Source organism: Centruroides vittatus, unplaced genomic scaffold, assembly GCF_030686945.1.
Source record: "Centruroides vittatus isolate TY-2023 unplaced genomic scaffold, ASM3068694v2 contig_2186, whole genome shotgun sequence".
Classification (NCBI taxonomy): Eukaryota; Metazoa; Arthropoda; class Arachnida; order Scorpiones; family Buthidae; genus Centruroides; species Centruroides vittatus.
Genome location: NW_027121365.1, coordinates 50357 through 76901, shown reverse-complemented (window position 1 = coordinate 76901; position 26545 = coordinate 50357). Strand labels below are relative to the sequence as shown.

The 26545-nt window shown below is 31.9% G+C and overlaps 1 protein-coding gene across 2 annotated transcripts in view; it reads right to left on the bottom strand.

Annotated features, from left to right (window-relative positions):
- Positions 1 to 26545, bottom strand: part of LOC136970800 (fibroblast growth factor receptor-like 1) — a 97963-nt gene that overhangs the window by 56995 nt on the left and 14423 nt on the right. The window contains exons 1-2 of one of the 2 annotated variants that reach the window (XM_067265253.1): positions 6602 to 6749; positions 2608 to 2746 (exon numbers count right to left, since the gene is read on the bottom strand). In XM_067265253.1, coding sequence (XP_067121354.1) covers positions 2608 to 2683 — 76 coding nt within the window. In that variant the 5' untranslated portion in view covers positions 2684 to 2746; positions 6602 to 6749. Of the gene's footprint in view, positions 1 to 2607; positions 2747 to 6601; positions 6750 to 26545 lie in introns of those variants that run through there. The other variant, XM_067265254.1, reaches the window with a different exon arrangement.

Genomic DNA, 26545 nt, shown 5'->3' with positions numbered 1-26545 from the left:
ACTTTTTACAAGAAATTTAAATTTTATATTAATGTGGTTAGTTATTAATAATATTAATAAAATAAAAATTTATAAATTAAAAATATTGCCTAACACTATTTATATCAAATTTTTTAAATAAAAAAGAAAATACCTTAGACATAAACGAGAGGGGTGGAAAACGTGCGTTAAACATGACAAATCTCTTTGAAGATTATACAAGATTTATAAGTGAACTTTCACATTATTTTACAGGTGCAAAGAAAATTTTCCAAGTGGAAATTTTCTTCTTCCTACGAGTGACAAGACTAGAAAATTTATTTCTTCTTTGAATCATTAAGAATGAGGTTGCTTCAGCATGGAGCATTGGCTCTTGCACTCTAATGGAAGGTGCTGTTTAGATCATTTATGATCAATCTGTAATAAGCGATAATACATAGTGAAAAAAAATACAGCTTTAATAATTCAATTTACTGTATTTTTCTTTACATTATTCTTAGAAAATAATATTTTTTAACTTAAGCTGCTCGCTGGAGGATCTTGGTGAGGTTTTTCTGTGATGGATGATGATGATGATCGTAGCCAATGTTATCATCGTCAGAAACGTATTTTTAGTATAAAATTTCATTTAATAAAAGAGGAATTTGTTCATTAAGCTGTCTAGACTTTAAAAAAAATTAAAGAAAAAATTAAGTCTGCCACTGAATGAACGAATCTTGTAATGGTGCTCGCTTTGCTGGTGATGCGAAGAGAATTTTTAAGAAAATAAAAGGAATTTCTTATGAAAAGTTAAAGTATTTTTCAGAAAAATTATAGAAAATATATTAAATATTTAAATAATATTATTAAGATAATCATTTTTTTAATTGAACTGGACTCGTAACAAGATTTTCGAGACCTCAGTTCCTTGACACATATTTTTTTTTCCTTGTTTCATTCCAGGTTTGTCAAGAGGAGGGTGTTCATATCCTGTTTAACAGAAGATCGATCCATTGCTTCCTACTTCAGAATATTAATTTTGAAGTGAAATATATTATAATAATTAATTTTCTTTGTTGAAGCAACTTCTTAGTACTCGCTTACTACTCGAGTGCTGACGGTTAAACGGTTTTAAAATGTAGATTCTTCTTGTAGATTTTTAGTTTTATTTCTCACGTTTTACACGAAATTTTCCGGAAAAACGGGGTAGAAAATTACTTAAACGGCTTTAAAATTTCAGTTATATCAAAGCGACTAATCAAGTTTCTTGTTGTATTGGAAGAGGTCCTTCGAGGATTTATATTTCCCAACAGAAACCAAATACAGAATATTATTTTATTGGCAGCACGATAGCTTTCAATCAAATTTTTCATACTGTCGACACCATTCCTTCAAAATCCATCATTTCATTGACAAAAATGCTCTTGAATGAAATTCAAACTGACACTTCCACTTCGTGCATATTGTGTATCGTTTTAGCAATACATTTCAAACTTCCATATCCTGAAAAGAAAACAAACTTGGCACTGGTAATGTCATCCAGATGGTGTCTGTTTCCATCTAAGTATTTGTCTTGCAGACGTAGTCTTCCGGAAGGTCAGATGGACGTGATGAATTGTCAACAACAGTCCAGTGGATGTGATCTGTCAATCATGACCAGCTGCCTTCTCCCCCGTTTGTCATAGAAAGCACGATTGCCTACCAATCTACCTTCTTAATGATGTTCTATTCATGCTTCCTGCATTCCTTCGTGGGAACTCGTCGTCTCCGTGCTACCCAAGTAACAATTTGACTTGCACTAATTAAAATAGCTGGAAGCTTTCAAATATGTACAATTTACGTTAAAACAAATATGAATTCTAATTACCAACGTAAAATTAATTCATTTATGCGCATTTTTAATAAGATTTTGTATTGTTTAAGCTTCGCGTGATCGTAAAGAAACTGGCGTAATGATTGCAATCATCAGGATTACCATCATTACACCAGGATTCTAAACACAAGCTAAATGTGTTGCAGCTTAGGACCTTGATTTTATCAAACTATACTTTACGCCCTTGCTTTATGAAACTATTCTTTAGGCCCTCACTCATTTAGTTTACGAGAAGGGCCTGTTACGTGTTCTTTGACATTTGTAGTACGTTAAAACAAAGCATAATACTGGTTGCACACGTGGCGTTAATGAATTTTCACACGTGTTTTAATAACATTTTACATAGTTTAAGCATAATGCCCACACGAGAGTGTACAAAGTGTACAAGGTCTTCCTCCGATTATCCTCATCCTAACCTTTAGTGAAGCTTCAATTCTTTTTCGGTGGGGTATATAAATTGAAGAGGGACACTAAAACGGCAGTATCACAGTAGAAGCAATTCAGTAAATTTCAATTTTATGTAACAAAACTTGCAAACGGTATATCAAAACTGTCATCTTTATGAAAATATATCGCATAGAAGCTACCTTTAACCTTGTGATTTAAAAGGAAATCCGTCTCACAAACAGTAAATATATATATATATTTTACACATTCAAAAATGATGAAAGCTATGAATTGAAAGGCAAAAAACATGTATCTTCCTATATATTTATATATAAATTCAGCACGGGTTGAATGGGAATAAAGGAAAAGAAAAAAAAATTATTCCTTACTCTGTGAATGCACAACAGCTCCCAACATAACCCAGGAGATCCATAAGCAAAGAAATTCTTCTTTTCTTCTCTCCATTTGTATAAATATATATAAATTTTTTCTTTCTTTCACATTCCCGAAAGTCTTTTATGCATCCACCTGAAACAAAAATAAAAAAAAGGTACGTTTATACATGTCCTTAAATAGAAGAAATTTGGCTAAGTTTACCCCCCCATCACCTGGTGTGATGTGTGTGTAAAGTTAGCGAATTTCCACGCGCTCTTTTCCTATCTTAGAATACCCGTGGGGTGGGAAAGAAAAATAATTCAATTTTCTCTCGTTCGGTGTCGCTGTCAAGCCACAGAATTTCATACACTACAATTTTTGATACACTACTTCAATTTCTCCATCGGTGTTTTTTGCTCCTCCTTCACTATAAGATTATATTCTGATGACTCGAGCGTAGTTGAAGGATCAGTAGTTTATGTGGGCTATTATCTTGCTGAAACGAATTGTAGTTTTCTCGAGATCTGGTCGTAAAAATATAAAAAATGTCTTTCTGCCTCCATTATGCATTGTTGAGGCTTATAAAATAAAATGAAATAGCGGGTTTGAAAAAGGATAGGAGGTGGGTTGTGGGGTTAGTTTACGTGCACAGAAGTTAATTTTTGCTGAAAATAATTGAGAATGTTGTCAATTTAGTGTTAAAGGAGTCAAAATTTAGGATCGTGTGGTCAAAATCATAGCAAAATTGGTGTTAGAAAAGTGAAAATTGTACCAAAATTGCTGTTAGAAGAGTCGAAATCTAGCAAAATTGGTGTTAGAAAAGTCAAAATCGTAGCAAAATTGGTGTTAGAAAAGTCAAAATCGTAGAAAATTGGTGTTAGAAAAGTTAAAATAGTAGCAAAATTGGTGTTAGAAGAGTCAAAATAGTAGCAAAATTGGTGTTAGAAAAGTCAAAATAGTAGTAAAATTAGTGTTAGGTCAAAATCGCAGTAAAATTGGTGTTAGAAAAGTCAAAATCGTAGTAAAATTGGTGTTCAAATGGTCAAAAATCCAGCAAAATGGTTTAAAAGTTTATCATTAAAACAGTCAAGAAACTAATAAAATAGTAAATATGCTAAAAAACTGTTAAAATATTCAAAATTTTCAGCAAAATGTGAATAAAAATAGTGAAAACAGCATCAAAATATCCGTAAAGCTAGCAGAACTATTAAAAAACCATCGATAAAACGGTAAAAATGATGATAACATTACATGAAAGTCAGAATTTTTTGAGGAAAATAATATTATTTAAATATATATATATATTTTTATATAGAAATTTTCATCGAAAGTATCGACCCCAATAAAAATTTATGTTTCTTGCGCCATATATATTCTTCTTCTTCTTCTTCTTCTTCTTCTTTTTTATTGTTTATGGGCTTTAAAACAGTACAATAAATTCGAAGTGTTTGTACATATTCTATCTACTTTTATGCAAGTTACACAAAAATCTATTTCTTACTTTACTTTTTTTTATTTACTTATAAATAAATAACTTAAAGGTAAATAGGTCGATAGGGTATAAATTATATTCCCTGTACCCAAACACGTTCAAGTAATTAACTTATTTAGAGCATTTACGCCCATTTCTACTTATGGAATTTATTAATTATTGCTTTTTTCTCCTTCTAAACTGCTTAAAATCATTCGAAAATATGTAATTTTTAAAATTTTTGCGTTAAAAAATAATTTTATTGGCTTGTTTTTTTACTGAGAAGTGTCGTTTAGTAGCTCAAAAATATCACATTTTGCTTATTTTGTTTACTTAATTTAATTAAAAAGTACTTTTTGCTTGCTCAAAAATCATTTTTTCACTTAAAAATAGGTAAATAATCTCATTTTACTCGATAAGAATTGTATTTTTTGCTGATTTTAGCGAGTAAAATCAGTAAAAATACTATTTTTAGAATAAAGAATAACGTGCAAAAAATGACATCCCCCCACTTTCTTGTGTCAAAAGTCGCCATTTTTGCTCATTTACTTGAATTATAAATATTTTTTGCTGGCTTTGTTATGCTAAAATGTATACTTTTTTTCTTTTTGCTCGTTTTGGCTTACTTTAGTGGCTAAAAAATAAACTTTTATTTATTTGGCTTTTAAAAAAATACCGTTTCTTTGCTTTACTTACACGAAACGATTTTTTATCCATGCTGTACTGACTTAAAAATTCGCTTTTTCTTGCTTAATTTGATTAAAATTATTCTCTTTCTTGTTCTACTTGCTGAAAAAGCCGTTTATGACTTCAAAATATCATTGTTATGTGCTTTACTTAATCAGGAATATTTATTTTTGCTTGTTTACTTGTTCAATAAATGTGCTTTTTTATGCTGTAATCACTCAAAAACGTGCTTTTTCATGCTGTAATCACTCAAAAATGTGCTTTTAATTGCTTTCTTTATTCGGAAAATACCGTTTTTAATGCTTTTCCCACTCGAAAAATGCTCTTTTTAATGTTTTACTCACTAAAAATGCACATTTTTAATGATTTATTTACTAAAAAATACATTTTTTAATGCTTTATTCACTCGAAAATGTTTATTTCCCCACTTAAATTACTAGAAAGGTCATTTTAATGCTTACTTAATTAGCTCAAAACATGAATTTAAAAAAAATACACTCTACTTACAGAAACGAAGATGTTTACTAACTCACAAAACATTTTTCTCTTACATTTGCATACTAAAACAACAAAAAAAAAGGAACAAAAATCTTTACAGAGTCAAAAATATCCTTTGTACTAATTAATTAACAGAATAATAACGATCATTTGAGACGTGACTTAATTGTCTTATCAACAAAATTCTTAACAAGAGGCAGGGGTAGAGAGAGAGAGACAGAGAAAGAGCTACAAGTGTTTTATACAGACGGCATTCGTTTGAAATACGAGGCTTTAAAATGCATTAAGAGCAGTAATTTATGCTTAAGGCATATTATCTCTTAGATATTTCTCTGATATCAAGGTTTGATTACTGAATGTTAAGTGTTTACATAAGCACAGCCGGATTTCTGAGGATGCACCTCTTCCGGAGTAATGAGTACAGGTTAATCTTGCTCCTTTATCAACATGACTTGTACTGGAAATGCTGTTCTTAAATTAGGGGAAAAAAAGGGGGAAAGAGTGAGGAGTTTATATGGGGATGAATACTAATCTACGAAATTCCTGCATAAGTGACAGATTAATTTTCGAAATATGTATATTAATAGGGTCAGGAATGATCAGTTTCGGATGAAGTAGTGCTGCGGTTTCGTGCAAGAAATACCACTAAATCCCCCCGTATCGGTGGTGAAAAAAAAATGTGAAAATGTTAGGAAATTTCTACATAATTTCAGTGGTAAAAGTAAAAACTTTCGGGCGATATTACGAATTTCTTTAGCTTAAAAGTAGGGTAGAAATATCCTCCAAACCCCCAAAATTTAATATGATTTAAAGAGAAAAATATGTATACAGTGTACGCTTTTAGAATAATTTATAAGATTAACGAGGATTTACTGAAAAATTCCTCGGATAACAGATAAAAACACGAAGCACAGAACCGAATCGCGGTTACCCCTTAAAATATCGGAATTAATAAGGATCCTACTAACAGGGGAAGATGTAAACCAGCGATATACGTAAGGGAAAAAAAACCACTAAATCCCCCGAAAATCGATACAGCGAAAGAGAATTACGTTAGGAAGAGGGGGAAGGGAAAAAAACGATAAAGGTAAGCGTTATTGTTTCACAATACACAGGTATACACAGTTACCACTGTAGCATTTATCGATATCAACAAACACAGCGAATTAACGCTTCCATCGATACACAAAACCGAAACGAGTTTCCATTTTTTTAGTGGTAAGAGGAATTTAACCTGTTTCATAAACTTGTTTACCTGCAACGAGGGGTCGCGCGTCTTCTCACGCGCGAATTAAAGGTGTTTTAGTGAATAAAAAAGTTAAAGGGGGGTAGAAATTAGAAGAAACACTCACCCAACGCCCGGGAGAAGCATAGTCGTGTTGAGACACACAAACACACACAACCGAGGGAGGAGAGAGCAAAGCGACTGAACAGTTCGGAGGCCTCCTGCCAACTGGACTAGCATCTGACTACACTTCGACCCACGTGGTCGATCAAGGACGACAAACTGAAGTACAAATCCTCCCCATTCTTGGCCCCGACGCTTCTCTCCATTACACAGCTATTGGGTTGTGTGTGCTGTTGTTGTAGCCAATACTATGCTACAATGGTAATATATAAATAAATAAATCGATTTTCTTCCCGTGTAATTTATTTGTGCGAGTCTTTCTGCTCCTCTTCTTCTTATTATTTATTTATTTTTTTTTATTTATCCCCCCACTTCATATTTAGTTGCAGTGTTTTTCTTTTTCGGGTGTTTGGTTAAGTCAGATTTCTCTCTGTGTAGTGAAGATTTTTGCTGGGGGAATTTTCAGGTCGGGTGTTAAAGTTAGTGGGAAATTTTTAGGGGTTTGTGGGGAAAATTTTGGGGTCTAATGTTAATTTTTGTAAGGGAAATTTTTGGGTTTAGTGTTCGTTTATGTAGGGGAAATTTTCAGGTGATAAATTTTGTGGGAAAATTTGGGGTCAAGTGTTAATTTTTGTAAGGGAAATTTTTGGGTTTAGTGTTCGTTTATGTAGGGGAAATTTTCAGGTGATAAATTTTGTGGGAAAATTTGGGGTCAAGTGTTAATTTTTGTAAGGGAAATTTTTGGGTTTAGTGTTCGTTTTTGTAGGGGAAATTTTCAGGTGTAGTGTTAAATTTGTGGGAAAATTTTTAGATTTTGTATTAATATTTGTTGAGAAAATTTTACGTTTAGTATTCATTATAGTGGGAATATTTTGAGGTTTATTGCAAATTTTAGCAGGAACGTTTTAATTATAATAGTAATTTAAGGAGAAATTTCTAATTCTATTAGTAATATTACGAGTAAAAGTTTTAATTTTTAACGGTTATTTGTGTTAAAGAATTTTAAAGAATTCCAGTAAAAATTTTAATTTTTAAACGGTAATTTGATGGAAAAATTCTAACTTAATTTATAATTTTGGGAGAGGAAAAAATTAAGATTCAGTAACAATTTTGCTACTAAAATCTCTAATTTTTGAAAGGAATGGATCCAATTAAAAATTTCAATTTCTTGAAAACAATTTCCCTCATTTCTAGCTGTAATTTTAGGGGACAATTTCGAGTTTTAGTAGTAATTTTTACGAATAGAAATTTTAATTTTTAATGATAATTTGGCGTAGACATCTTAATTAAAATGGCAATTTCGGGGAAAAAATTTTGTATAATTTTTCAAGGTAATTCGGATAAAAATTCCGTGTTTTAATGGCAATTTTAACGAAAAATTTAGGATTTTAATAATTATTTTAATGGAAATTTTTTACACTTTTGTAATTTTCAATGAATTTCTACAAAGTAAATATTATTTTACGACAATTTATTCATTATTTGTACGAAAATTATTGTTCTTACTGTTTTGTTTCTCACATAATAACATTGATCTAGAAAGGAGGAAGAGGTATATCCAGTCACTAAAGATAATAATTACTTCCTCCAACCCTCATCTCTCCTTATACATTACTAGTAACGTAATCTGTTCTTCTTTCTCTGTTCGTGTACAAGAATATTAGGGAAATTCCTTCAAATAGCTTAATTTCAGTGGAAAATTTCTAAATTTTAGTAGATTTAGTAGAATTTTACATTAAAAAATTCTATATTTTACAGTAAATTTGAGGTTATATTGAACTTATAAAATCGAAAGTTTTCATTAAATCAATCGCCAAAATTTACGGATATTTCGGAGTTTTACAGTCAAAATTTGTAAATAGGCCTATATTGATTCATTTGGAGCCAAAATTTGTATGTATGTTAGAGTTTTAGAGCCAAATATTTGTAGTTACATTCGTTTTACAACCAAAATGTATGAGTACATTGAAATTTTACATCCAAAATTTGCGGTTTCCTTGAAATTTTAAAGCCAAAATCTGCGGATAAATTCATAATTTCATAAAATATTGCCTAATTTATTCATTGCCATTTTCGTTCCCGCATAACAACACTAATTTAAGACGAAAGGGTGGATTACATCCCGTTTCTATACATAGTAATTACTTCCTCCAACCTACATCCTTGTACAAAACTAAAAATATAAGGGACATATTTTAGGAATTCCAATAGATTTTCCTATCATTTTCATCGACACCGGCACAAAATAACCGTATAACATAAACAATACTTAAGTTATTTATCAATGGAGTGTCGTAGTGGGCTACTTGGGGAGGGGGGAAATTGGCACACACACACACGCACACACAAATCTTAGTTGATTACCGAGTAATTATCAGAGGATTTGCAAAAGATACAACAAATTACATCAATAAATCAAAAAATAAATCATTGTTGCTCCACATCCCACATTGAAATAACATATTTGGGAGCGGGAGGGAAGAGAAGATTTTTCGCTTCAGTCGAATGTAGAGAATTTGTTAACGTTCAAGCCTCATCACATTAAAGATAATGATTTAAAACCTTTCATTTTACTACTTTTGCTAACAACTTAACGAAGACGAATTGCTTCTTTCGCATTAAGAGCAAGAGTTAATCCCTTCTTCCTCAAGATGATGCTTCTTGCATTTAATTATTATGATGTAATTCTTCATAAATTCCTCTTTTTCTTTTTTCTTCTTCGGGACATTAACGTAGATGCAATGCAACGTTAAGTTCTGTAAAGGTTGTTTATAAAATATTCTGCAGTAAATTCAAAATTTGGGGGGGGGTTTACGGTAGTTTTTGATGGAAATATATCGAATTTTTCTGATAATTCTGATGAAAAATATTTGAAATTTCTTTGTTATTCACTGACAAAATTCTGTTGCTCTGCAATGAAATTTTGCATGACATCAGCAAATAAATTTGATTAAATTTTAAATAAATGCAAAATAAATGCATTTTAAACATAAAAATAAAGGTATAAACTGTTTACAAGTGTCTTGCAACAAGTGATGACTCATAGAAACTGTAACTTAAGACTCTTTATCAAAAGTTCAATATAAAAGTGTAAAGTGATATATTGCCTGTATGATATGATATACTCTCTTTATCTGTTATTATATTTAAATAAATATACAACTATTGTGTACCTGATTTATAGTATTACAAAAGCGGAATATCTTGGATAGTTTTTAAATTATGTGCTATAGAGCAATTAAAACGAACTGTATAGTATTATACAGCATTTACAGATCTGTATACTGTTACAGGGCATTTGAAATGAACTGTGTAGTCTTATAGGGCATTTGGAATGAATTGTCAGTTATACATTAAAAATAAAGAAAACACACTTTATAAACACCGTTAAAACTGCATAAAATCACAATGTTTTTATAACTTTAAAAAGAAAAATTACAATTAACATTTATCGAGATTTAAAAACAAACAGACAGACATTCTATAAAGTGTAATATTTTTTGAAAAATCATACAATATTTTATGTATTTTTAGAATTTTATATAAAAAAAACTTTACATAAAAATTACGCATTTCCATCCTTTAAAATTCCCAAATTATAATAACATTATTATTTTTTAAACGGTAAAAAACACCATTTATAATAAACTACAACATAGAACTTGTAACTAAACTACGCACAGACACACAGACAGAAAAAAATAAAAAAATAGAATTGAGTCGAAACGTTTAGTGTGTGGAGCAGCATCCCAAATGTGGCACACAGTTTGGCCATTTTAATTTAGTCCTCTTGATCCAATATTTTGTAATTTTCCGTCTGACGAAACAGACGGAATGGAAAACGTGCGGTTGTCTGTTTGTTTTGGAAAGAGATCTTTTTTTTTTTTTTTTTTCTTGTTTTTCTTTATGTTACTGTAGAAGTAAAATGTGTTTGTGTGGTGTGTTTCGGAAACCGCATTGCTCCTCGTCACGTTGAAACCAAATACCTAAAGCCGGTGGGCTTTTTCTACCTTGGCAATAATGTAATTTGATAGTATTTTACTTCACCCATTCCTAAAATTACGTGTGTACAGTTATTGGAACCCAATGTACGTAACACTGCTCCTAGAATAAAGTCGATAGTAGAATTTAAGTCGATTTTAATAAAGTTCCTACCAACATTTTCTTACCCCTTTTTCAATTCGGGTGTTGAATAATTCATGAAGTGTCGAGTGAAGAAAATTGAGGAATTTTAAGGATTTTTAAGTGATCCCAAGTACTTTTCAAACTACAGACTTTTCATTTTCTTTTAGGACGGGAGCACTGAACCTCCAAAAATATTAATTTTTAACAAGGGTAGAGTTTAAATAATGTGATTTTACTGATTTTTAATGATGCCAAAACTTCGATTTGAATGGAAATTAAATAAATTTCGATGTTTTCGAGGTTAGAATGTCGTCAATTAATATCAGAACGTCCAAATCTTTTTGTTTGTAAAGGATTCAAACACGCGAAAACTTAATTTTAATGCTGAAATTTAATTAAATATCTCCTATTTTTAACTTTTTTAAATATCTGATATATACATATATATATTATATTTTTTATATTTTTAGTTCCATTTTAATAATTTTTCTGCATTTTTGAATTTCAGTTCAATTTCAAATGAAAAAAAATGTACTTACAATTACTAAAAATGCACAAAATTTACAAAATATGCAAAACATTTACAAAAAATGCACAGCATTTACAAAAAATGCACCTACAATTATTAAAAATGCACAAAATTTATAAAAATGCACCTAAAATTACAAAAAAAAAATTCACAAAATTTTCAAAATATGCATCTTAAATTACAAAAAATGTAGCTAAAAATACAAAAAAAAATTGAATTTGTATTGCATTTTTTGTATTTTTTGTTACATTTTTTAAAAATTTTCTGTATTTTTTGAAGTTTTAAAATACACTTTCTGAATTCTTCAGCAATTAATGAAAGTTATTTTTTGCTTTTTTTTTAATTTTTAAATATATTTTAGTAAAAAGTTGGATTTAAAAAATCTAGTTAAAATGAATAAAAAATACAGTTAATGTCAAAAATTATCAATAATTATCTTAAATAACATTATTTTAAGGTCTTAAAACATTAATTTTAATTCATTAATACAGTTTAAGTAACTGTCGAGTTGGCAACACGCAACTATCTACTTTCACGCAATAATTTTAGTAAAAAAAAATGAAAATGAATGCATAAAATAAAAAAAAATTGCAGTTTTATATGCCGAAAATGATCAATAATCGATGATAATTCGAGTAAAAAGTAACATTTGCACACGTTACAAGTGTTACACGTTGCGCATTATACGCGTTATACGAAAATTCACGTGGTCATTTGACAGAAAAAGTGGTAATTCGTGATATTTCATGATTTATTACACAATTACCGAACAGAAAAAGAAGACATAGAAGTAAAAATAATAAAAAAATGTAATCGTGTAACGTGCAGCAATTCCAATTACTCTAGTTTTTTTTCCTGCAAAGATTAGACAAACAGACAAATACAACAGGTTTGAAAAATCAATAAAATGCGTTTTATTCTCACAGAATCGTTGTAAAACTTAATTTACTTTTACCGTTGTTTGTCTGGTACCTAGTGATTAATTCCCCATTTAGATCATCTACCCTCCGGCTCTAAAAAGACACTTCCTATAAATAGTCCTTTACAACTGACACTGGATGAATTGAAGTCGGGAAAAAATGTCACCCTCGTTTTATCTCAACTTCCCCCTTTTGTTTTCTAAGAATTATTTTCTTAAATCGAACGATTACTTAAAAAATTGTCATAGTGTTTGCACACCGTTTATGTGCGCCCCTGTCGTTTTGGAGTTTATGTAAAGGATAAGATGAGGAATTAATGCAGTTTTGCAATTTTTTTATTATTTTGTTTTTAATATTTTCTTTATTTTCCTGTTTTTTTAAGATACAATTTGCTTTTTTTGCATTTTTTGTGCAATTTTTAAAACTTTTTTGAATTTTTTAGGTATTTTGCATTTTTTGACTTGAAAAGCCAAAAATTGTATTTAAAACAGTCAAAAAAAATGCAAAATAAATGTCAAAAAATAAAATTTTTAAATGTATTTTCTATGCTTTATTTTGCATTTTTTGTATTTGCATTTCTGAATTTATTTTTTTTTTGCATTTTTAAAAGTAACATAAAGTGACGTAATTTTTAAAATTTTGTGAATTTTGTGATGAACAAAACAAATTTTTATTGTTTTTAATGGAAAAAATTTCGCGAAAATTACTCCGAATTTCATCAGCCGAACAACTATTAAATATATATATATATATATATTTTTTTTTAACAGCGCCTATCACTCGACTTCTTTCACCTCGTATTATTCCTATAGTAGAACACGGCATTTGCCTACTAACGGAGGAGATAATCCCACAGGTAATACTGCTATGTTATTAAAATCCGTTGAAGGAAGTGCAACACCTTCACGCGAATCGGCAGCCGTGAAAATGGATAATTTCACGCTTCGCCTTCCACCTGACACATCCATCAACACCTGACTTTAACCCCCCGAGCCGTCACGTGACTTAACCGTTTCCTTAGCGCCCGTTTTTTTACTTTTTTGGCTTTTTATTTTCGCACGTAACTCGAAGGGATTGGAGAAAGAAGAAGAAGAAGAAGAAGAAGGGTTTTAAGCTTGGTTTAAGGAAGTAATTATTCAAATGACGTCTCTACTCTGTTCTGAGAAGTGTAATGAAGACGAAAGAAGTCAAGTCGAACGGTTTTCTTATTCATTCGTGTTAAGAAAAAATAAGAAAAACCGTTAAATCCTTATATTTTTCTTATCGTCATTGTTGTGAAGTTTTGTAGTTTATATACTTTATTTTCCTGTTATTCATGTCAATTTTATCACTTGTGCTGCTATTCTCTTTGACAAGGGTATAACTGCACAGCTTAGTCTAGTTGTACAGCCGAGTATAGTTGCAGCATATGAAACATTCTGGCATAGTTATGCCAACAAACAAAGTGATGCTTCTCAACATAAATGCTTTCAAATGCCTACAAATGCCTGTAAGTAACTCTACAAAGAATATAAGTAACGATATATTATCCTTGTATTTAACATATTTATGCTATAAATGCGGTAACGTTATATACAGCATAGAAACTTAAGTACATAATTATAGTAACATCATAATATTATTCATAATATAACGTTAATTTGTTACGCAAATAGCAGGTTACGGTAAATTACGTAGATGTATGCTCGTCAGGGTTAGACTTGTATGGCCTTAAGCTATAACACATAAGAGGCCCTTCGTTTTCGCCAGATAATGATGCGCGTAAAAATGTGAGGCCTTAAGCTAGAGGCCCTAAACTGCAGCTTGTTTATCTATGTGCGATACTCTTATGCAGTGTGTTTATGTAAAATAACTATGTGTTAGAGGGAATCAGCGTTCTATTGTCTTTTTATTATCACTACAGTAACATTAGTAACCTTTAGGTGATTATTACATTTATATTAAAGTATACATTTGAGGTATGGCGATAGAATAGTGGGGCAAAAGTACAGTAAATTAATTACAGCACAAATGTTACTGTAGTAGTACTGTACCTTACTTCTATAGAAAGTGCCTACGTGAACAGAACTTTACTAACAAGTTCTTTATCGTTGATGGAACAGCATTTTCTATTTTTCTTTCTTTCTTCCCCCCTCCTAAACCTGTGCCACGTGACTCACGTTCTTCAAGTTTGGGCGGAGCGCTCAATAGACTGTTATCGGCCTGCTTGTCACGTGATTAAGCGGCCGTTACTGAAAATAGCAAAATTTATCCACCCTCTCCGATAATGCTTTTATCTTTCGACACTTAAAACTATAATTTTATCTAAAACTGTTTACAGGTCGTGAAATAAGCGAGAAATACACACGGGATCGTGTAATTCGCTTTATTCTCTCCTCTCGATCACGTGACTACTCTGGCTTAACTTATTGGAACCGCGTGACGACGGCAGTGAACGATACGCGTGACTCGCACGCGGGTACGAAAATGAAGAGATAGAAACTGCGCTAATTTATGCCAGTCACGTGAAGCTGCCTTTGTCGTGTGACGTCACAAATCTGAATTCGCTCAAATCGCGAGGTAATCGTTGATAAGACAAGAGATTTACAGGAAAATACGATGGAAATAAATCACGTGATTTAAATTACCCCTTACCGGTTGGCTTCTCTGTAGGAAAATCGGGCAATTGATCCCTACGAAAGTACAAATAATACATTAATTATTGGCATTTGACGTATTAAGACAGCATAATCACGCGACGTAAGATAATCACTACCCACTCGCATGACGTCATTAACTAACATCTTTCAAATCATCCGTAACAAAATACTTTAAATATATTTTAGAAAAGAATATTTTAAAAAATCTCAAATTATTTATCACAATCAAGCAGCGTTAAATTACGTGACTTCACTCACCCCCTCACGCGACCGTCGTTAATCCGGCACAACCGTTAACAACACGAATAATTTATCCAGAAAAGGGGCCAAAACGCGTTCGGTCACGCGACTCGCTTTCGTCACGGCTCGCCCCTTCACGTGACACCGAAATGTAACTTTGCCCGATATCACGTGACGGGCGGAAATTGATCTGGAGTAAGTGTGTCCAAAGAAAGTTTTGATACTTCAGTTCATCAAAAGAGAAAGAAGTGGTCAGAATAAAGTGAAAGTGAGAAAAAATAGAAAGGAGAGGGGGGAAACATCGTGGAAGGGATCAGAAAATAGAGAAGAAGGGGGATGGAAAAAAAAGAAAGTGTGAAAGCTTTAAAGATGGTCAGAGATGAATAGCTACGGTGTTACAGTGCATTCGACGTAACAAAGTATTATTGCTTCTGCTCTCTATCGACAATGATAAACTTTCTCCTGTTCTAACCCCCCACGTAAAGGATTCACTCCAAGTTGAAAGTGAAGCGTTATTGGTCAGGTGATCAATCAGGCCAACACACAAACTTTACTTGTTAAGTTCGAAAGTTGAGTGCAAGGAAGGAAGCGGAGGGGGGACGAAGGAAGCGAAAAAAATAAAAAAAACACAAGCGACCTCTCCATCCTTTTAAAGTGTGACGTGTGAGAGCGTTTAAGCATCAATCAGTTACCTCTCGCGTTAATTAACCTCGAACTTACGCGTGACGTCGATGGAAAAGTCGGATATCGGCTGTCACGTGATATTAGAAGGCTTCGAGTTGAAGAGGAGGGCGCTCGTGCGAGCCGACGGGACCGATCACGTGACGCGCGGTTCCGTTAAGATCGCGTGACGGGGCGCATTAAACGAACGTAACCGACGACGTTAAACGACCGTAAATCTAAGCTAAATGAGTAACAACAAAAGCCGGATGGGACCCGGCGGTCAGGTGACAATAAAACGCGTGTTACTGTCACTTGATTGATGACGTAAAGCGAAGAGTGCGGTGATCATTAAACTCCATTCTTTTTTTATGCTCTAATCATCGCTTTCATTCACGTGTCTTCATTACCGGGCACGCGCTAACGATCCGACCCGGTCACGTGCCGGAGGAGAGGGGGGTTGCTGCGTAAAAGTCGCGTGACGGAAACACGTTAACTAGCGCTAACAACCCGTACGCCACGAGAGGGCAGTGGAGAATTATTTTTCACTCCCTACCCTCCCCCCGCTTGGCAGAGGTGTGCCACGAATTCTTACCACCCACGACTTGTCAAATAATGCAGAAATGTAAGGGAGTTGTCCACCCCAACAATCCTTATTTCCCTCGTTCACGTGACTCAATTTATCTTTTTCTCATTTGCTAAAGGTCACCCGATCTGTGATGGGTTGAGGGTTCTCCTTTATCACACTCACGTGAGCCTTGATGCTTCTATGGCAACAAATTTCTACTCGACTGATAACTTCACTCGTGATTTCTATCTAGTCCCATTTGTTGGCCATGCGAAATAAAAGGTAAATGCTATTACAGTAACAAGGTAGATCACGTGATGCGATACTGTCTCGTGCAGTGATTTCATTGTTACGGCCATACAGGAAAGCATTTCTGTAATTACTACTACAGGTTTAAAGTAAGCGCAAGTAGTTTCTCCTCCCTACTCAAATCGTATCGTTACTATAGCAGTAACGATGGAAATTCTGTTTAAAACGTTACTACTGTAGTAACAATACAACATTTGTAGAAGCTTACACTTAAGTAACGTTGCGTTTGTGACGGTAACAGTAATATTTTAACAGTAATGCTGCTACAGTAACAAATGGTACAGTAATGAAGCAAGTATGCTGTCAAATCAGTAAAGAATGTTACTATAAAAGCACCAACGCGTATTTACTCAAGTGTGACAAGATAATGAGTGGGATGTAGATAGACTTCGACTCTTGTATTGCTTGTTTAACAGATAAACTGGCGTGGTGTTGTGATTCTTCATCTTGGAACCTTTCCTCCCCCCGTAAAAGGGTGGAAGTTTATTGAGCAAACAAACTCAATATGTGGTAAAGGATGTTGTTTAAACATGTAAATAGTTTTATCTTCCGGTAATATCTTGTTTGGACAGTTGACAGGGGGGATTAACAGAAGAAGAGGTAGCATCAGCACACCGGATGTGGCAGATGTGTGGCAAGTGCAAGAAGGTGTGAATCCTTGTCAATGCTGTGACGAAGACTTATGACTAAAACAGGGCCACCTCCTCCTTCCACTTTTTTTTCTTTTCTTACCAAACTCGTGGGTACGTAACTGCTATAGCAATAAATGTGCTACTACAGTAACACGAGATTTTCGCTGTTTTTCCCTCCAGTACGGTGGTTACGTGATGAATGAGACGATAGCAGCTGCGAGTCACGTGTGATTCAAGGACGATAATAACTCCAGTGACGATGTTACAGTAACAAGAACATACACCCCGCTCTTGTGTTACGCTGACGTTATTGTGCCGAAATGGCGCTATTAACTGGACTTTTTAATGTGAAAATTTTACTACTATATTAGTATTGTTACTGTTGTACTAAGTGATGACTATTGATTAACGTATAGGGTAATGATTTTCGAAGCATATTAGTGGTAAAAACTTGCGTAACTGTCCTCCACTTGCAGCACCAATTTTGTTACTATAACAGCAGTTAGTTAATCGTGACTAAATCAGTACACTTAACTTTATTTCCATCGCCGTCACCAAGATTACCACAGTAACAATTATGCATATTTGTGCAACTTAACACAATGTTACTAAAGTAACAATGGAGCTTATATTGATATAATGGAGCATCGTACACAAGAAATTCTGATGCAAATTGCATTCGTAGACGTGCTGATACTAATATAGTTTTAATGCAGCTGCAGTAATTATAGATAATACCACTAGTGACGAGAAAGGGAACCAATCAATGTCAGATAGGCTATTATTATGTTAGCATTATCAATATTAAACATGTTATCTGCGGCTTTAGATGCGAATACACAAATAGAATTAGTGCTACTATAATAATCAAAATATTATGTTTAAGTAGCATCGAATGCCATTAAGATATTAAGTTTTTTTATCATAAACTTTGCATTCATTTTCGAGCATTTTAATTATGTTTGTAGTGTGGTAACTGGAATGCTGCAGCAACAATACAAAGAAGTGTATTTTATAGTAGCAGCACGTGCATGAAAATAATGAACAGTTTTTACTGTAGTACTATAGTAGATGTACGTTTAGTCAATTCTACTGAAAGAATGTGACTGCAATAGCTCCTACTGTCGCTTTAACAGTACAACAAATCGAATTACGATGTCGTTTCTGTAATTATAAACTATGATACTACTATAGCAACAAAGAAAAATAATAATTATAGTCACATAGATGTTACTGAAGAGCGCTTAATACTGTAGCAGCATTAATACCACAGCACCGCAGAATTAAATTCTAGTAGAGGTTGAGTTTATTTAAGTTTTACAATCAATTGTAATGTCTCTAGTACTAAAGCAGATGTAACAGCACCATTTTCTGCCATAATACTCGAAATTACATACAAAACTGTACAATTTCTTGTGTATAACAACAAGAAGAGGGCTTTTTAATGCTGATATTTAATGCCATAGCAGCACCTGTTTACAACAACTGCACCAAGGAAGTGTAGTATTTATCAATACTGTAGGAGCTTCTATTAGTAAGGTTATCATTAAAATGGAGTATTAGTTATAATACTGCTACAGCAATAAGTAGAGAAGTCTATCACAGGAAGCGTGTGTAATCCTTGAGCGATAATTTTTCCAAGTTGAGCGGATTAATGCAGTAGAAGCATCAAGTTACTAGACAAGTAAGCAAAGTTAGGGGGTTGAATGCATAGAGTGACACCTCGTGCATCACGTTACAGCACTCTGTTGACTTTGGATAGTTTCCAACATACCGAAAATGGAACACAATGCACCTAATTAAAATTTGGATCTTCTACCCTCAACCTTCCTTCCCTCTTCTGCTATTTTCTACACTTTAGAAATTTAATTATTTGTTTTTCACAAATAAATAAGAAATTTAATTGAAATTTGATTGGAATTTTATTTTGCTTTTTTTTATAAATTTAATTCGAGTTCTTCCCTGTATATTATGAGTTAATTTCCTATTCAGTTTTCATTCTTCATAAAAAAAAAAATACTTTTTTGCGTTTTATAATATTTTTCTACGTCGTTCAAACTTATTTTTTGAATTTTTGGATCGCTTTTTTATTTTTAAAATGTATTTTTTAGAAAATTTCTTTATTTCTTTAGATTAAAAAAAAATTAAAATTTAATTGAATTATTCGAGTTTTTAACACAAAAAGAAGTTTTAAAATGTAATTACATTGTCATTTTTTATTTGGAATACGATCGCAATTTCCAACAGAATTTGCGTTTTTTTATACTTAAAAAAATGCAAAAGAATGATTTTGATTTTATTAAAAATGATAATACTTTTTGCATTTTTATGGGTAAAAAAATGAAGTTTTTCTGAAAGATTAATTCAATTAAAATTTAATTTTTTTTGAAGTAAATAAAAATTTAAGTTTTAATTAAATTTCCTGCCATTTTTCATTTTAAAAATAGCAAAAAAAAAAAAAAAAGATATTTTACTCGACTAAAAATTTAGCATTTTTTCAGAAATTCGGTTTTAATTACACAAGAACAGCCGAAATCACTCAAATTAAAATCATAAAAAAATATTTCAGATGAAAAAAAGTCAAAATTTTGTGTATTTTAATTAAAAAAAGTTAATAAAATTAGCTTTAAAATTTTGCATTTTTTTAAAATAAAAATTATTATTAACTTAATAAACCTCAAGGAAAAATCCTAAAAAAAATTTGCAAAATAAAATTCAAAAATAAAATAGAAAAAGATAAAAATTTACACAAGAAAATACAAAGTAAAGTGAAAAAATTTTTTTAATTTTTATTTGTTTTTTTAACAGAAAAATTCACTTTCTGATTCTATTTTTGTCGTTATAAAGGTATCATTGTGCTACCCATTAAATTAACGAAAAGATTTTCTGCCCTGTTGTTGATCTAAAGAAATTCTTCCACTATCTTCCTTTACAGAAAAACAATTAACCTTGCTGTAACTGTTTCCGACAAGGACAATCATTACCTGGTTTAGTAACAAATTGTCCGACTGAAATAAATAAATGAGTAAATAAAAAAAATTAAAATCTCCTTTCCTAGGATAGAACTAACATGTCGTGTTACTGTAGTAGCACCTACCGGTATGCTACTAATTAACACTTGTTTACATGAAATTAATACAAGTGAAAGATGTGTTTCAATCGTACAAATCTGCTGCAATGGGCGTGTGGTATGCTGCTAGGGTATTAAATTGCTTCTGCTGATTCTAATTAGTAAAATAATTATGTTTTAATAATGCTGTTACAGTAACAACTATTTAAGAACCGTTTACTTTAATGAAACAATGCTGCTAGAGTATTAAATTACCATCATATGTTACTACTACTGCTTCTATTAGTAAACAACAATGCTTTACTAAAGCAATAATGCTGCTACAGTAATTAAAAATTGTTTACTTTACTCAAATCAGAGAGTGTTACTAGGGTTTTAAATTAATAATTGTTATCATATGTTGCTTCTATTGCAAACACATGTTGCTTCTGCTGCTTCTATTGTAAACAACAACGTTTTAGTAAAGTAATAATGTTGTTACAATAACAATTCACCTAATTAAGAATTGTTTATGTTATTCAAATTAATACAGCATAGTTAATACAATATACACTGTAATTGGAATGCTGCTAGGGTATTAAATTAGCAATCGTAGTTATGCGGTATTTTGTTTTTCCTGATTAATATACAAGGATAATTTAGTGTGGTAGCATCAGTGGTGTTACTGATATAATGTATGGTTATGCTGCTATAATAACAATTAAGTGTCGTTTATTGTAATTATATGCAAACAGTTTGAGTTGTACTGCCACTTTACTTGCAATTTACGGAAGCTGTTCTCAATTTTCTTACTTATTATCACTCTTAGTGGTTACAGATGTAATTGTTGCTAAAGTAGTTAAGATCAATGGAAACTTAATTATCTTACACTAATTAATAAATAGCCCATTAACAATGGAGAGAGAAGAAGGCTTTTATTACTGTAGTAGCAAGGAAAGTCAAGGAAAAAAAACCTCGGAGAGTTTGATAGTTTTTATGTTTGGAGGGGCACGTGGAACCGGTACCGTTGGCCGGGGGCACCTGTCTAATATATCATGGTGGGGAATAGTTGAACATCGACAGGTGGGGTCAAAGGTCAGCTTGTGCGTGCAGATTTACAAATAGCGATTTGTCTCCCGTCTGACAGTTGGTAGATATTTCTTCTTGACTATCTCGGTTTCTGCCTCGCAGGTGTTTGACTGAATGGAGATGTGTCAAGTAAACCAATGCATCCTCATGACCTGTTGCTTTGACAGTTTCTTTTCTCTTGAAGTATTGAATAATAGATTTTTCTACTCAGGTGTAAAGAAGATGGAAGATTACACTTTTGGATGTGATGCTACTCACTCTCTCCCTTTTCTTCTATCCCTCTCTTTATATATATATATATATACTATATATACTCCTTTTGGCTTTTGGTGTTTTTTGAAATTTTTTGTACGTGTGTGTGTACAGTTCATCGATTTTTTGGAAAAACGAAAACTACACTTACCAAGTTGATCTTGTTACCAAGATAGCACTCGCATTCTCCAGATTGGATGCAGGAAAACTGATGCAGATGGTGGAATAAAGAGATTGGGAAGATTTAGAACGGTAAAAGGAACTGTTAAAGGTATTTTTGAGCCAATTTTAGATGTATTATAGGTCTCGGGGTCTTAGTATTTTAATTAAGAGTCAAATTATAAATGGAAGTGTCGTTTGAGGGTTTAATGAAATTCATTGTATAAAGGGACAAATTGTAACTAGAAGTGTCGTTTGATTGAAATATCATCGTTTAAGGGTCAAATTGTAAATAAAAGTGTTGATCCAGAATTTAATAAAATGTCACTGTATATGGGTCAAATTTCAGATGGAAGTGTTGTTCCAGTGTTTATTTAAAAAAGGGTCAAATTGAATTGCAATATTGTTAAAATATTTAATAAAATACACTATTTAAGAGCCAAATTATACGATTCAAAGCCTAAGAAATAATGATTTTTTATGACTCAAATGAAGTAGTGTTGATTAAGTGACAAATAAGGAATATTATGCTGTTTAAAAGTCCAATATTTCGAGTCAAATTATAGACTTTCATTCTGATTAAGGGTCTAATAAATTATTATTTTCAAGGAAAAAAATGATAATTACTATTCAATTTTAGCGTATAATGATGGCGTTATTACAAGATTAAGTCATCAAGCCTCTGTAAAGCAACACTAAAAATTTTTAGAAGTTTAACGCTAAAACTTGGCTATTTTTAAAGCGTTTATGATTGTAAAACAGCCAAAATACCTTCCTTATATAAATAGGGAAATAGCTTAATAAAATATAAGTATTTAAAATTAAGGTTTAATAAGATGGTATTTTATACGAGTATAAAAATTATGAAACATTTTACGAACAAATTAAGTGAGAATCTAATTAAGAAGTGCTGTTTAAGTGTTTAATGAGGTAGCGTTATATTAAATTATAACGTAAAAAGGGGGGAAAAGAAGTAAGGAAAATATAGAAAGAAAGAATAATATAGACCAGTGAAACTATTAAAAATGATGGAAAGTTGAATGAAATCAAGGAAAAAGAGGGGTAAAAAAGATAGTTTGAAGTGTTTCTCCAACGATAAAACGAGTTCAAATGGTTTACTGTATATTTCTAAAATGGTACAATGCTGCCTTATGGCATCATTTAAATCTTTTCCGAAAATCGCACATGACATCACATCTTTTCGCTTCAAAAACGAAACGACCATAAAAACAACCTTTACGATCCACGACTATAATAATTACTTCATACTAGTGGGCACACTATATCTAGTATCTTGGAAATTCGTTGTTTCTCTCCGGATTTTAGAGGATGGACGGATAGAAATTCTAGAAAAGACTGTAAATTTACGAAATTTTTCAAAAAAATATTTGCTATTCTACATGCTACTTTAGAGTAACAAGTCTACAGAAGTGGTATGAAGGAATTGTTCTTTTGGTAGTATAATTTTAGTGTAAAGTGTTAATAATTGTGAGTAATTTCAATATATAAACATTAGTAGTGTCAGCAGTAATAGTATTAGTAATAGTAGAAGCAACAGAAGAAGCAGAAGCAGGCAGTAACAGCAGCAGCAGTAGATATATTCCATCATTTTTATTTTAAGATGATAGTACTATTTTCAATTGTTTATATTAAATAGAAGGATATAGTAGTTTGACTGTGTAAACTAAGAGCAAGCACAATAGTAAAAACAGTATAATTTTATTGCTATAGTAGCGAATGAATATACTTTTTTAGATATAAATTAGCTAAATTTTCAGAGTGTTGCCCAAATCCAATAGTAATTAACGATACCGTAGAAAATAAACCCAGCAGCACTGCTATAATAACAATATAAATCACCGCAATCGTTATTGTCAGTTATAAACAAGACAAGATGCAGTACCGAAACAATATACTTTACAACAGTTCTAGGGGGGATTTTATTACCATAGAAGCACCACTAAAATGCCATTTAAGAAAGTTATCCGCCTTTCGTTCGGAAGAACTTAAGGGAGAAGGAAGAAAGAGAGGGATGAAGATTTTACATAAAAAATTTGGATGCTACTGTAGTATTTATCGTGTTAAACACACTTTCGTTTCCTCCCCCCTCTCCTCCTGTATAAATATTAGGAGAGGCCTCCCTTTTGGAAGTGTCTACAGCAGCTGCTTTCGTCCTCATCATTATTATCGTCTTTCAATTGCCTTGTCCAAAACACTACCACACGAACAATAAAAACGTTTTGAGGAGTTCCCAGTTGAAAAAAGGAACAGCCACACTACTTAAATTATCAAAACTTTATCAGATTTATTTATTTATTTATTAAAAAAGACAGTAAAAGTGAGTTTCTATAATAGCAATAAATGCTATTGTAGTAACAAGAGTTGCTAAGATGGAGCAGTAACTAAGGCTCTGTTTTTATTTATTCGGAGTTTATTTTTGGTCTTTGTTATTTTTGCATCATTAAACGCAGGAAGTCTTTGTTATTATAATAGCACACGTTACGATTTTTTAATAATATTTTTAGTAACAAACGGAGTATAGTAGACAACATTAATATGCAATTAGTAAGGTAAATTCGCCAGGCTTGTCTAAATATGGTGATGCTACTTTAGTAATAAAAGTCCTGCCATTAATTAAAGCATATTATTATTATTATTATTATTATTATTATTATTCACTATTACTATAATAACACAGCAAATTTAGTTGCTGTAGAACTGTTATAAACAGATAATTCATAACTTCTTAAGCATGTTATTACAGCAACAATGATAAACATGTTGTATAGATTATTTCATTTACTTTTTATTAATGAAATAATAATTAATTCTACTTATTAACGGTACTATAATATTGTAGTAGCACAAATATTGCAGCTGTAGTATCAATAACAACAGTTTTAGTAAATTATATACGACTTTTATAATGAATTACGTAATTTCAGTGTTGTTTTCTTATTGTAACGTAACAATAACATAATGTGTTACTGAATAATGATTTTTGTTATTATTACAGTAACAATATGGGCTCTATGTTAGCCTGTGTTACTACGAAGAGGCATTTCTGTTCCTATAACAGTGTTGTACTGTCTGATTTTTGTTACTATAACAGTAATGTATTGGGTGATTTCTTGTTGTACTGTGATGTTATAAATGTTATAGTGTGACTTATACGGTGACGTAACGTATGTAATAGCCTTTGTTACTTAACAGTAACTTCTTGTTACTGTAAGCGACTTTTGTTACTACAACACTAATATAACGTGTGACTTCTATAATTGTTCTAGTCATTACGCGCTGACACGTTTATTGTTAGAGCATTAACGTGATTTTAATGGCAATTAAGCATTCATTTTTCGTATTTATGGTCTATTATAGGAACAATAACGATAAATAATAATTTCAGAATGGTGGAATTGGCAATTTTTTCGCTTCCTGCTTCCCAAATAGGGGATCGCGAGTGAGAGAGAGAGAGAGAGAGAGACGTAGAAGATGCAGCACGCTTCACTCTCATCGTTTACTGCATCAAGGGAATTGTAAAACGAGACTTAAGATGGATCACTTGTGTCTATCTCCAACTTGCCTCTTAACGATCTAACTTATCCCAAACAAGAACTTAGAACGTACCAAGGGTCTTTAAAGTGGATTGTCGATTTTCCGTATCGTTGATCTATACAGGAACATTCTTTGAATACATCATTGGCATGGAGCCTTTCATATTCTCTTTGCTGTACTTTGCATAAAGACAGTTTTGCTTTGATTCGATTTGATAAAATAAAGATACATTCCCTAATACTTAATTCATCCAATTCACCAATTGGGAATTTACTACTACAGTTATAAATTTCCATATTTATACTAACGGAAGGAATGCCATTAAATTGAATTATTGTAACTGTAGTAGTAAATCATGCAGCTGCAATCCTCAAAAATGGCTAACAGAATGGTAATTATAGTTACCATTATTTTCTACACTTAAATATACAGCATAATCTATATTGCTGCACATAAACATCCTGTATACATCGTATAGTTAGTTACGTATTGATATGATTATGCTGTAAATGATGCAAATATAACACTTGATATTTTACTTCTACTCTATAACTATTGTAGAAGTATACGTTTAGCGAAGAGTCGACAGAAAATGTGTAGACAGTAACTATTTTTTTGTAAGTGTAACAACATTGCATTAAAGTATACGGTAAGTGTGATAGAGTACCACTTAACTGAGCTAACTGTAAACACGTGTGAGGTGTAGTACTTTTAAATAAACGATTTTATTGGTGCAAGTACAAGGATTTTGCATCTGTGCTGTTATGGTAACAAAGCTACTAAAGAAACAATGAAATTTATCGTCATATTTACACAATTAATTTATCACATCCAAATTTCTATTTAAAAAAATTATCATTATAGTACTAAACACTTCAATTGAATAACGTTGTATAATAAGCTATAAAATTACAGCAATGCTACTATAGTAGCTGCACTATGTTAACGTAGTGTGCTATTATACAGCTAGGTCATTTAAATATACTTTGAATCTACTGTTACTATAGAGGTATGTGCAGAGAAGAATCGACAGAAAGTGTGCAGCACTAACGATTTTTTAAACTGTAATGGCAAGCATTGAAGAATACTGTAAGTGGGATTTAACTATGGTAAAAATAAATAATAAATGTGATACAGTAAGACAACTGTAAACAGTGAGGTTACTGAACAGATAAACAGTAAAGTAACTGTAAAGTTATGGTAGGTTAAACAGTACGTGTGA